Source organism: Myzus persicae, unplaced genomic scaffold (genome assembly GCF_001856785.1).
Source record: "Myzus persicae strain clone G006 unplaced genomic scaffold, MPER_G0061.0, whole genome shotgun sequence".
Lineage (NCBI taxonomy): Eukaryota > Metazoa > Arthropoda > Insecta > Hemiptera > Aphididae > Myzus > Myzus persicae.
Genome location: NW_019100814.1, coordinates 516579 through 530890, shown reverse-complemented (window position 1 = coordinate 530890; position 14312 = coordinate 516579). Strand labels below are relative to the sequence as shown.

The window sequence follows — 14312 nt, the reverse complement described above, 5'->3', positions numbered from 1 at the left end:
TAAAAAGTGTCTTATTGTCATTTAACTACCTAAGAAATAATTCATCGTTCTGAGTTCATTCGCTCTGCGGACTTTCATCTCCTAACCTCTCCTCAAAAACAAATTCAATACTAACTACAGGTAAGACATTATATTAATATATTCATTCATGACCAATGGTAAATATAATAAAATTAATATATTAAATCATCAAATAGATAGGTATACAACCCTAGGTAATTCCAATCCCCATCATTTCTGTTTTATTTAAATCAATTAACTATAACATCCAAGTTAGTATATTATTATAAAGTAAGGTTTCATCAAATTTAAATACTCAAATCAAATATAATTGGTTTAGTTTAAGACAAGCCTCTGACAAAGTGGTAATAACAAATAGTTTAGTAAAATTATCGTTTTTTTTTCAATACCACATATTTTTAATCAGATAAGTGCGTTAGGTACATCAATCTCTAATATGAATATCATGTTATACTGATTACTTATTTTACTATTTGTACAATAATATAATATATATTATGTTTTTAGCTCTTATTATTAAATAAATACAATCATCCAAATGTCAGTTACATTATAGCATTTATGTACCCATAAAATAGATTTTTTCTGAGGTAAATAAAAATAAAAAAACATTTTTAACACATTTTGCACTGTTTTTTTTTCTGTTTTTGCAAGAACATAATATTGCATTTTTTAGATTTTATACTGATTAAAAAAAAAAATTAAACAATTGAAATTATTTATTTTAAGACTGGACTCACATAAATTACATTTAATAAAACATCAGCTGATTCTACTACTCTTCTATATAATATGTTTAAATTGTATAGCTAAAATTTGCCTTTAGGTTAAGTACAAAATTAATTTTGTTTTCATATTCAATGTAAACAATTACTATAGAAAAAATCAGTTCATATTAATGTATACTGCATAATGACCAATACCTATTTTCTCTTCCGAACAAAATATTATCTATAGGTACTCTATAGACTATAGTCATGTAGCCATGTAAAATGTTTAATTATATTATTGGTATAATAATATTTTTTTTACTTTGTTAACAAAAGTCATTTAATTATATTTGTACAAATATGGTTAAAAAGAAAGAAAAACCGCTAACATACTTTAGATATAAAATTATTTAATATGTATTCGCTGTTCTTATTGTACACTTCAAGCGTTTGTTTGAACAAAGTATTATAACAAGTCCCATCTCGTATTGTTAAAAGTGATAAACAACTAATGGTTTTTTAAAATTGATTTTTTCACTTAATATCTATCATGATTAGTTGTGGTTAAATACATTTTTAGGCTATTTTGTTAAGTCATGGTTCAATTTTGTTCCAGTTGCACAGTACGCCTACTGTCCACATGGGTATACCAACAGCTTTGGATCCACACACTCTCGGTGTACCTATTCGATAAAAAAATATCAGTAATAATAATTGTTTTATCTGAGGACGAATTTCTACCAATAAAACTTAAAAGTGATCAATTAACGGACGAATAAAAATATACTATCGGTACACGTTTTATTTAAACGTCTATACATAAAGATAAGTGCAATCTTAGGCTGTGATAACATGTTGTGATAACCATTAAAAGCATTGACGTCGTTAAGACAGTGTGATTATTCACATACACAAATACAAGGTCCCAATGTGTGCAATAAGCCTATAACTAGTTTCAGTCATTCTGATTCATTCATCGTCGGCACGCGCGTCGACTCCGAACACCGTTCGTAGGTGCCTCTGCCGGTCGACTAACTGTTACTCGTATTGTAATTTGTTGGTGAATATAAAATAATGTTATTATATTCGTAAAAGAAAAATGTTTCCCGCGTTCAAATGATAATAATTATATGCATTTAAAAATTGTCCCCGTAATTGAATATGCAGAGTAAAAGAACTTGAGTTTAAATGTTAAACGTCGTTTTCTGTGTAAAACCAATGACGTGAATTGAAATGTAAGTACTATCACTTGCTATTATATTATGGATATTTTACTCATAATGAAATACAAACAATTATTTATTTTGAATGAAACGCGTGTGTTGTGGGCAATTTTGTTTTAGTACGAATAGTATCTCGATTTATTTAAAATCATACACTTGAAATGATTTATCGCATAAAAACTAAAAAAGTAGGTAGGGTACCTACATGCCAATAAAATATTCGAATTATAGAATTTATGATATTCTAAGCCTAAATGAAGCATAACGAATTTTGCAAGAGACTATAAAAATATGCACGTAGTTCATTCAAACAGATATTTTAAAACAACTGTTCAAATGTAAAATTGTATTTTGTGCAATATTATACTAAACTTATACAGTCAACATTTCTCAAACGCAGTACTTACATATTATTCTCCACTGGTTTTACTACTTGCAGAGTTGTGGACCGTTTGAATGTCATTACTTTCGACATTCGCCCTCTAAAATTTCAATTTAAATACAAGTAAAGACAAACCACACAAAACAGCTGCAGACGTGTGTCAAAGTATGTAATACAAATTAACGTGCCTCTCTATTGTCATTTTCATAATTTCGGTTTGTTATTCGTTTGAAACGAAGTTATTGTTTGACCGTACTAAAAAGTGGCACCCGCCGTTCTTAGGCGTCGACTATGTACCAATTCCTTATAAATATAATATTATCAAACATTCTGTCCGAATGTGGAATCTGGAGACTAATGGGTGCTAAACTCTAGTGATAATATTGATCGAATTATGTCAACTATATTGATCGACTTATATTAATTAAATTGAAAATACTGAAGATGATGATAAAGTCTATAGCCTATAATATTGTTGATTATTGGGTATATGTAGATAATTTGATTTACGAGGACAGTTTTAAATTAACATAATAATAAAATAAATAGGATAAATCGGTATATCAACAACACATAAAATACATTCTCGATTCTGACAAAATTACAAAATTCAGTCTATGTACCTACTTGTTCGTTTTATTAGTAATTATCTTGTCATTTTTTATTTCCTTGGTAAATTACTTCTATCTTTTAGATAATTTATTAACTGTTAAGTATGCGTATATACCTACTGTATTTTGTTGTAATAAAAGTGGCATATAAACAATATGGATTAAACACAACGAAGGTGTGTCTGTTTATGCTATAATATCTTGTACATTGTGATGTAGGATAAAATAAATATTAATTTTGTGTACCAACTGCTATAAGTACTGAATAAACATTTTCAAAAAATTAACAATTTTTTTAATTTAATTTATAACTATTATTACATTTACATTACCTTTTTCGGCTCTGTAACAAAACTTTAATGTTCCTACAACAGTGGTTTTTTAATTTTCATTTCAATGATTTACTTGAAAGATAAAATAAATTCTATGGTAAAGGTCTATGGTAAATCAGCATCAAACACAGGTTAGTTTTATTTGAATTAAAAATTAAAAACCACCAGCTTAATAATTTATTTTAGTTTTTCGGACATCTTACGTCATTAGTACTTATTATTTTTAATGATTTATTGTATTCTATTTCATGTTTTTGCGACGGCTCACTTTAATTTCTTAATCTCATATACCTATACTGTCTCACTAACAACCAGGTATTTATACGAATACTGCCTATAATACATTTTTGAATATCTCACCAAATAAATAATTAATAAGCAAAACATTTATATCTCGCATATCTTTACTTGTTGAGGTCTGGCAACTTCCCTACTTGAAAATTGACAAGTAAATGGTTACATAATATCTAATGTTCTTTCAATAAAAAATACTCCAACATTTTAAGTTTCTACACAACAAAAATACATCACTTACATAAATGTTTACACGGATGTCAGACAATATTCCTGTTATATTTTCAATTAAATTAAAATTTAATGATGTTTCATACGTACATCAAATAAACACGATATTATATAACTATTAACAAAACAATTTTAATTTTTACAAGTATTTAAGTTGCATTGAAGTGTACGCTAATTATTTAAGATACATGAGACGGTTATTATAGGTACAGCTTTATCGTTCGAGTCTTTGAACTGTTCAATGGAACTTTGAATTCAAAATGTGTCTAAAAATATTTTATATTTTATAACATTTTAAACATAAATTAGCTCGCAGGTCGCAATGTAGTTTGTCATTAACAGTTAACTTTGGAAAGTTGAACAAAATTTAACAATAATAAATATCTAAATATGTATGTAGTAGCAATACAATGACACTAAACATTGGAGGCAATGTACCGTTTTTACTGGTACAGGAAACCGTAATTATAATTACAGACCGGTATTCAGCGATTAATTGCCGGACCCAACGATCGAGGCCATTTAGGCGGCACGTACCAAATAATTATATTGTGTTTTAGTTATTATTATTCGCCAACGTATGGACTGTATACCTATACAGTATAATTAATAGGCTTCATAATGCAATTTGATGCACCGGGCTTTCAATTCATTAGATTAATAATTGTATTGAATTGTTTTTAAATCATTCTATTTTGTGGCCGCACAAAAAATGTATACACGGATGTGTACTTAGATTTTACGAGTTTAAATCTCAAACACGATAGGTCATTAATTTGAAATAATAATGTAATTAAACACAAAATTCTGTGGTCAGCAGATGCACAAGGTTATATTATTATACTAGATGATCCATTTGTTGCATACACACTCATTATTTCAAAAACTATTAATGCCGATGAAAATATATTCTTACCTAATATGAAGTGGTTAAAAAACATATTTCTAAAAAAATAGACTTTTACTATTTTTATCTTTACAATTATTTTTTTATTTTACTTTTTGACTTCATAGGTACATTTTAAATTAATTACTCCAAAGAAGAATATATTTTGGAGTACTTTGATTCATAAATATCTAATTTAACAAGAGCAGCTTATGATTTATAAGTATTTGAAGTTAATAAGTGAAAGAATAATACAAGGGTACCCTGAAAAATGTTGGTCCACTGCTACGGTCATCTAAACTTTAAATATCTACCCTTAATTAATACACTACCCACTTGTATACAGTTTGATTGGTATAGATCAAAATACTGCTGCTTTGGAACATGCTTTACAGCAATATAATACTATAATAAACGTTCATTAATCGATATAATAATAAATAAATACGTCAAAAAGTTTAGATTTCAATATCAACACATAATTATATATTATAACATTATAATGGGTTGTACAGGCTAAAAACGTCAAACGGTAACATTGTTCCTAAAATCTCATTCTCTGAATAATGAGTTTGCAAAATTAAATGAATAATAATAAAACGTAGCAAGCCTGCGTGGGTATAATAATTTCAATCTGTTTCGAGGTCGGTACTCGTTTAATACGGGTAAACATCGAATAATCGTATTTTATCCAGTCGGGTACGGTGTAGTAGACGAGAGACCGTATTTAATAACACGATTATGTAGGTGTTTATTTTAATTTATAAAATATAATCTATACAATTCCGCTTAATGGCACGAGAGATTATCTACAGCCACCTGCGTCGTAATCTACTGGCAGTTTGGCAGTGTTGGGCCAATAAACTCAATCCATAATTTTATTTAAAATTCATTGAGTAAGTGCAATTAATATTTACATTTTTTGAATTTGTTCAGTACCTATAATGCTTATATGGATCAGCTTAATAATATACATAGTATTAACACATTTTAAGTTATACATATAATATTATGTAATATTTACAAGCTTCGAGACTGGACATAAAAGAGTTTAAAAGTTACAGTTTAGTTAAAAGTTAAGTTAATTTGAACTTTTTAAAATTTAACTTTCATTACTGAATTTTTAATTTAACTGATTTTTATTGATATAAACTTAATAAATAACAAGTTACATTTAAACAAATCCAATTTCGTTAATTTATAAATAATTAAACAATAAATATAATAAAATCATTATTGATGATAGATAGGAATTGCATAAAAATTTACATATTATTATTTTAAACTATAAAACTTGCTATTTATAAACTTTAAAAAAATATAAAAATAATTAAACTTAATCAATAAGTTAATTGTAAATTTCCATAAAACTTTTAACTTAACTGAGTTAAAAAAAAATTAGGATGACTATTAACTTTAAGCTTCTTAAAATGTCTTCTATAAACTTGAATTAACTCAATTAGAAATTGTCTCTAATAAACTGAAATCTCCGGTTAACCATATAGAGTTTACTTTCCCAATACTACTGGAGAGTTTTGGCTGGACATCCGTATAGGTGTTGTTTGGAGGAGAGGGCAGAGTTAATCTCCACATACCTCGAGAGTCAAATCGTTACTTGTATTGAGTACCTAGGAACTGCCGAAAACGATGCTTGTTGGTTTCTTGCTTAAAAAATAATGTTTACTGAATTTTTTTACCAAACTTTTATAAACGGTTTGCGCTTTGTATAATACAATTGAAACATTGATCTCTCCTTTAACCAAGGAAATTTTTTGTGTCTCAGGTGAAATCCAAGACTGACTAACTGAGCCACCTCACATCACATTATACCATATGATAACTACCTACTGCAAAGGATTCATGTCAGCACGGTTTTTGTGACCCAAAATAGTGGAGTTTAACCGAATGAGATGGCACCCGAACGGAATATGGACTTGCAGGACAGCACATCTCCGCCGTCGTCGTCGAGACTTCCACCTCCCACTGCAACGCCATCGTCAATGCAGGTGACCAATAGGGCCAAGCGGCCAAACGTGTTGCACCTGTCCAATACCGGATATAACGGCAACGTCGATGACCGTCACAACGCCGACCAAAATGACGCCCTTCTGCTGTCTTCGATATCCGACGACGCACTGCTGTCTCCCGACCTTGACGCAGCCGTCGCCGCCAATGTCGACTATTCTGCAATCCTGGCCAACGGACAACCGGTCACGATTTCAGTAACTAAACACAAGTACTAGATCACAATTTAATAACAATAAATTCTTTTTTTACTATTATTATATAATTATAAAGGTTCCCTGACATTATGACATCTAAACTTAATAATAAATTCTAACTATAATAATTATTCCTATACGTTTCGTGAATATAATTCGTATTTTGTTATTGAAACATCTTGCCTTGAATTTCGTTCATATGTAAATTGGCTCAAACACTATTTTGCATCACATTTCATATTATTTTATTCTATGTGAAATAGGTATAATACTAGAAATAATAAATAATAATAAATAATAACAAATATAAATATTATAATAAAAATAATTAAAGAAGTTAAAATGTTAACACCGGGGGTTTTTATTTCTTTATAATGAATATAAACTTTTAAATATCCAGTACCTAACTTTACTGATATTTCAGATTAACACTAAATATCACGAGGGTGTGACTAAAAAATCATCGTGATAATTTGCACTTGCTAAACACGACGAATATTAAAATGTAGAAGTGCTAGGATTGTTTAAAATAGATAGGTACTATAAAATCAGCTGTGTCGTCATATACGTAGATGCGTCACTGTAGGCACTTATACTAGTGTACATCAATTATTATTATTATTATTATTAATATTATTACTATTATTATTTTGTTTATCCGAATTAGGTATACCGATTATTTATAATACTATTATATGACGCTTATAACTATAATTATTCATATTATAGTTATAAGTGTTATCTCTAATAAATATGTAGTGAATAGTTGTACTAAATCTATTTAAAATGTTTTTGAGTACAATCGTTTCAATTATTCTCTGTAGTAATATACTTAGATGTTTAATAATGACGAAACAAGTGATTTTAATTGACGATGCATCAAAAATAATTTCCGAGATAGTTAACCTATATGGTTTTAAAAAAAAATATTATTCGACCCATAAGTATTTTATATGCAGTCTTTTTTAAAAAATGTAAAATTTTTTAAATAGTTTTTTTTAATCTGTTATGATAATAGAACAATAATTCTAATTTAGAATTTAGAGTAACATAAGTCATATAAAACGGAATGTACAGGCCTCCCATTGGAGGTACCACGACATACATTTTGAATTAGGTTAGCAGGTCAAGACACCTCTGAAATATGTGAGTTAGACTTTTTTGTTTGGTAAGCCTATCGAGCACCTATCTTAAGCAGACATACCTAGAGCTAAGAAAAGTCCGTCTTGTAGTATTCTGGCACATCCCAGGATGCTTATTAGTGTGAAACTACTTTTTTTTTTTTGCACAATGAACGATGGTGGTTAGGGGAGCAGCAATGCCAACACCAGTTCCATCCCCGGTTCTTGATAACACGTTAAAAAAAAAGGCATTTTGTTGGTATCGAGAAGCTCACAGGAGATTACAGAGGTATGGAGGTTGATTATAGAAATGATAACATGATATGCAGTTACGAAATATGAATAAAAACAAATAATAAATCATTGAAATCTGAAATTACTGAAATTAATTCTCAAAATTATATACGTAATAAATGTTAATTGAAATACTTTATAAATTATAATAATTATATTCCAACAAATTTATGGTTATCCTTTAAAAGGAAAATTCTGAGTAACATGTTTTTTTTTATTCATTAGCTATCACACAAACTCATTGTTTTTATAGATTGTAAATGTACGAATTAAATTAGTGAAATAACAGTTTTAAAAACATATATACCATATAAATTCTTAATAAATTAGGTATAAACTTTTTTTTTTTAAAACTTATACTTTTGTATAATCGTTTTTTCTCGCATATTTACTTGTTTTTTAAATCACTGTCTAAATTTGTTTAAATGTAACTGTCAATGTACGTCATTATTGGCACACAAATTGTATGATAGTAACAACATTCAACTGGTATTAATCATGGCGAAAACCACAAGAAAAAACACTAAAATCATCCTTTGGTACAGTTCGAACGTTATTATTTAATCAAATTATAATTATAATTCCAATAATTAAAATTATTACATTATGATGTGGCGATGGGTTTAGTATGCTAAAATATTATTACACAAGTAATTAATTTGGGTAAATATTAAAAAAGTAAACAATTGATAATATTAGAATGACGAGTGAATGCATATTCTAATGCAGATTCCAAGCAAATAAATCTCAGTTACACCCATCAGTTGCTTATCATTTTAACCGGTTAAACAAACGAGATCGATTGTAACGGTATATAAATATTTTATCAGAATGACCGATATTACAATTATTATTATTATGTTACTAGTGTAACGCCTATAATTCAATGCGCCAAATCCCATGATTATTAAATATTTTGTGCCTTTTAAGTCCACTTAAAGTGAAGTGTAAAGTTGTAATGCGATGTGATTTGTAATAAATTCAAAAAGTACATAAAAAAAGTATAAATTATTGTTATTACAAATTGATTTGATTTTTTCTAGATCGTTTCAAACCAATACATTTTAAGTTATAATACACAATGTTAGATTTTGCACATTGAACCGTTCGTTTTTAAATTTAAAATCAAAAAATAATATAGGTAGTCTTTTTTATATCTTATTCAAAATTATCTTAAATTTTACTTCGACTAAGTGCCTATGGGCTGTACATATTATTTGTATATTTGCATGCGGCGTAGGTAGATATGATGAGTTTCTGCTTTATACAAAAACATTTTCAAGCGCTTTTTCTTTTTCCCCCAACCAATATATAAAAATCATTTCATTTTTATCATATACCTCCAATGGGTAACTCTGTTATGTATAGTAATATTTTAAAAATGCTATCCTAATTCGGTAAATTTCAGTCGTTCAAATATATTTTAATACTGTTCTTTTTTTTTTTAATTTCAAACCCGACACACTTATTTTGCTAATTAAATTTAAAACAAATATAATATGCTCATAGGTCTTATTCAGCTTAATGTAATTATAAAACAATTAAACTGATATTTAGAAATATTAGTAATTATTATGCATAATATTATAATGCGAGCAACATTAGTTATTAATTTGTTGACCAATGAAATCATAGCAATATATCTTATATTATTTAGTTACGACCGCAGACATTAATCTATCACATTATATTCAAAACACTGTTAGTTTGCTGATAGACACATATGGCGAATAGTGTGTCGTGTTAATAATAATAATATTCTGGACGAAATAAATACCTGGTGCGAGTTATGTGTGATATTATTTTCGGGCAAGACAACTGCTTCAACTGTGACAATCCCGATGATAGGTGTGATCGATATTCTACGATAATGTAGAATATAATACAGTGAAACTTTCATATCACTAAGTCTCGTGGCAACGGAAAAAAGTAGTATTGTAGAGAAATTCGTTAAGTATAATAATTATGTTAGTTTGATTCTAATTTGGTTTTGTTCTCAAAAATATTATGTTGAATAGAACATTTCGTTAAATGAAAGTTTCACTGTATTATAATTCACATTGATATTGAACTTATATTAATGTGGCATACAAATCTGTATAAGCCAATACAACCACGGATACCCTATTGTTTACCACAACACCGTTGCATTTCTTTTCACTCGAATTGTTTAAATGTCGGTTTTTTTTACGCTGATCAGAAGCTTCTGTGCGATTGAGAATCCTATTATAGTTTCTCTCTCCGTTGTGTTGGCCCAAAATCGTACCTACCTTTAGTCGATATATGTATGCCTAAGACATATGGAGATTAATACCAATGATGCTATGTTATAACCATGAAGACATTTTTGACTTGCCGGCTGTAAATTGAAACCATTATTACAATTTATAATCGTCCGAAATTCCGGAATTGTTTCAGTTCAAGAAAGTCGCATCTATCGTCGCCGTCGGTGTACCGGAAGGCCAAACGGAGGGCGCTGTACAAGAATGGCGAGTGCAATATCGTCCTGGAAAACGTTTCGAAACTTCGACGGCGGTACATGCAGGACCTGTTCACCACGCTGGTGGACGCAAGATGGCGGTGGACCCTGTGCGTGTTCGTCCTGAGTTTCTTGCTCAGTTGGCTCGCTTTCGGCATCATCTGGTACCTAATCGCCTTCACTCACGGTGACCTGACGCCCGAGAACATCGACAACCCGGCGTGGTCGCCATGCGTGATCAACATGAAAACGTTTATGGCCAGTTTCTTGTTCAGCGTGGAGACTCAGCACACCACGGGGTTCGGTTACCGGATGGTCACAGAAGAATGTCACGAGGCCATAGTGTTTTTCTGTTTCCAGAGCATCGCCGGTTTGATGATCCAAGTACGTTATTCGCTTATAAACGATTCGTTCAGCGTATCAGCAACCGTTACGGTTTTGATTTTCTACACAGATAATATTCCTATGTGTCATATACGATAATATTATTGGTATTGATGTTTAGTGGTTTTGAGTTTTCGAAAAAAAATAAATTCTATTTCGGTTAAACTTTATATCCAGCCCGAAATACAAAATTTATTTGAATAAAAACAACCAAACTCAGGATGATGACCTAGATCCGTAGACTCAGAACCAAAAGGTGCTATCTCAAAATAACAATATTTTAAACACCAAACTGTTATACATATTATATTTTCACGTAATGAATGACGTTTAATGATTGTCAAACCTAAATATTAACTAGTTGTTCCACGTTAGTCTTTGCAATTTAGATTTTTCAAAACAAATCGATAACGTAAACAATTTCAATTTAGAATTAGTTAAATTTCTACAAATAGGACCTTTCGGTTCTGAACATATGTTTTCTTAGTTGGAAATATTGCATTCTGAATTAAATGTCTATTTATCGGGAAATAAAATTCCTAAATGTACAATAATTAATATTATTGTACTAACATATTATTATTGCATATGTAGTTGACATAATTAATATGAGATAGCAATTTTTGGTTATCATTAATTTTATTTATTTTAATATGTAGATTGAACCTATTGGTTTTAATTCTTTATAAAAGATTCTGTTTAGATCATTATAAAATAATAAATTTGTAAATTGTGTTGAAGTTGAATGACTCTAAACGTTTAAAGATAATACAGAATAATCTTAACTCAGCTCAGTTAAAATAAAGTTATTACCTAACCTAACCTAACCTAACATTTCATTACACGCTTTGGCGCTGACGAAAAAACCGATCGGTATTTCAAAGGCATATATTTTTATTCGCAGGCTTTCATGGTGGGCATAGTGTTCACGAAAATGGCACGTCCGAAACAACGCAGCCAAACGATCATGTTCAGCAAGAACGCGGTGATATGCCGAAGGGACGGACAGCTGTGTCTTATGTTCAGAGTTGGCGACATGAGGGAAAAGTCGCATCTCATCGGCACCACCATCCAGACCAGACTTATACGATCTCGAGTGACGCCGGAAGGAGAGACGTTATCGCCACACGTTACGTATTTGAAAGTGAGAAAATGAAATTAATAAACCGGTTAATATTGTTACCATAAGAAAATCAAATGTTCAGCTGTTTATTTGTTTCGAACACTCATCTTTGAGCGTCAATAATATAACTAAACAGCGCTATTTAGTTTTAGTACAGCAGTGGATAAACTCATAAAATATTACTAAAAATTAATAACCTTATACCTTCAACAGTCCACATTGCTTGGTACCTAAAATCGTGTAAGTAGTTAACTTTTGGTACTTTTTGCAGTAGGCTTTTCTCACATTCATAATATGTCAATATGCAAGCTTTACAGACGAGTATAACTGTATAATATATAATTTGTTTCGCATTTTTAAATAACTACCAGACATATAGATATAAGTTACAGCAGTAGATATAGGTTACAGCAGTAGATATAGATACAATGCAGCACAAGACTTAAAATATAAACAACTAAGAATGCAATATGTAGACTTTCTTTTTCTTCATGACATTTTGATGGGAAAAGATCAGTTTTTGTGATTTCTTATTAACGATTAGTGCCAAGTTACATAAAAAAAAAATGATTGATATAATGGTTCACTAAGGTATAAGAATACATTTTTATTTGTATTAAAATAACAAAATTAAATATAAATAATTTTTATTATATTATCTACAATATTCTACATTTAACTATGTTCGTGGTGGTCTTTAAATTTTTATATTTTCTAAGTGTATCGTGTATTATACTTATAATATGACTATGTAGCAACTTCTATGTAATTCTCTTTTTGAAAAATAATTAGCATTCTAGGATATGCCTTATGGTTAATACTTAATAGAGAAATATTTGAAATTTACAAAACGTAAGTTATATCATATTACTTCTAATATTGGATGTTTTTTTAGACTTTCGATATGAAATAAAAATACCATACAAACAATATGACATAAACTAATAATTAAAATTACTTTGATAAAACCGCAGCAATGTTTTCTTTATTCCTTTGCGGTCACGAACAACAGCAGATGATAGAATACATATTTTATGGTGAGGCTGATTACAGTTATTGATAAGACAATACAGACGATACTAAAAGTATACATTTATCAAACACATATTTTTTATAAAAATACAGAAAATAGGAATTCTGAGAAATATTTTAATATCGTTGAAACATTCATGAATATTTTTTAACACAAACATGTTAATTCATTACAATTATTGGTTTATAAAAAGTGAAGGAAAAAGTTGGAGGCTCAGCCCTCCCCAGCACCAGTGGCGTCATCGACGGGCAGTTTTTGTCATATTTTATCATTAAAAGAGCATTTCTATTTCAGATAAACATTGACGACCACGACGAACGCGTATTCCTAATGTGGCCTACCGTAGCCGTACATAAAATCGACCAGGACAGTCCTCTGTACGGACTGAGCGCGGCGGACCTGTTGAACGAGAGATTCGAAGTGATCGTAGTCCTGGAGGGCACCACTGAGTCTACGGGGCAGACTACGCAGGCGCGGACATCGTACACGGCGTCGGAAGTCTTATGGGGTCACAGGTTTCGCCCGTTGGTCAAATATTGCAAGACGAAGTTGATGTACGAAGTCGACTACTCGCAGTTCCACGAAGTGTTCAAAGTCGACACGCCACTGTGCAGTGCTAAAGATCTAGAAACATACTTGATGATCAACGAGGCGAAAGTCATAACATGATTTCATTAATCATTACCACCTATGCATAGATATAATGCAAACATAAATGTTTTGATTTCCTCGACTTTAATTTTTTTGTACGACTGTGAAAATGCTAAAACCTTACTTTATTAGTTAAACAACATTATTTATATGGTTTTTTTTTATATATTATATACATAATATTATAATAATTTGTACATAATCTCTTTTTATTTTATAAATCGTAACTTTTGTGTAATAATATATCCTTATAGCGATGAGAATCAAATTTTTAATTATTCATCCAAACAAAGATAATATTTCAGCTATTAAAAA

General features: G+C 29.8%; 1 protein-coding gene across 3 annotated transcripts; it reads left to right on the top strand.

Moving 5' to 3' along the window:
* The first annotated feature begins 1680 nt into the window (after positions 1-1680).
* On the top strand, positions 1681-14050 carry LOC111026254 (ATP-sensitive inward rectifier potassium channel 12-like). Of its 3 annotated transcripts, none has more exons than XM_022304299.1 (5): positions 1681-1966; positions 6474-6926; positions 10746-11190; positions 12095-12334; positions 13641-14050. In XM_022304299.1, exons 2-5 carry the CDS (start codon positions 6601-6603, stop codon positions 14013-14015), a joined length of 1386 nt encoding a protein of 461 aa, XP_022159991.1. In that variant the 5' UTR covers positions 1681-1966; positions 6474-6600; the 3' UTR covers positions 14016-14050. The 3 variants fall into 3 exon arrangements, with proteins under 3 accessions (XP_022159991.1, XP_022159992.1, XP_022159993.1); XM_022304300.1 differs by having other exon boundaries at positions 6455-6926; XM_022304301.1 differs by lacking the exons at positions 1681-1966; positions 6474-6926 and adding an exon at positions 9984-10175.
* The last annotated feature ends 262 nt before the right edge of the window (positions 14051-14312 follow it).

Coding starts and splice junctions, on each gene's coding strand:
- LOC111026254 (XM_022304299.1), top strand. CDS start 6,601: ATGGCACCCGAACGGAATATGGACTTGCAGGACAGCACATCTCCGCCG. Junction 6,927..10,745: donor ATTTCAGTAACTAAACACAA/GTACTAGATCAC, acceptor GAATTGTTTCAG/TTCAAGAAAGTCGCATCTAT. Junction 12,335..13,640: donor CACACGTTACGTATTTGAAA/GTGAGAAAATGA, acceptor TTTCTATTTCAG/ATAAACATTGACGACCACGA.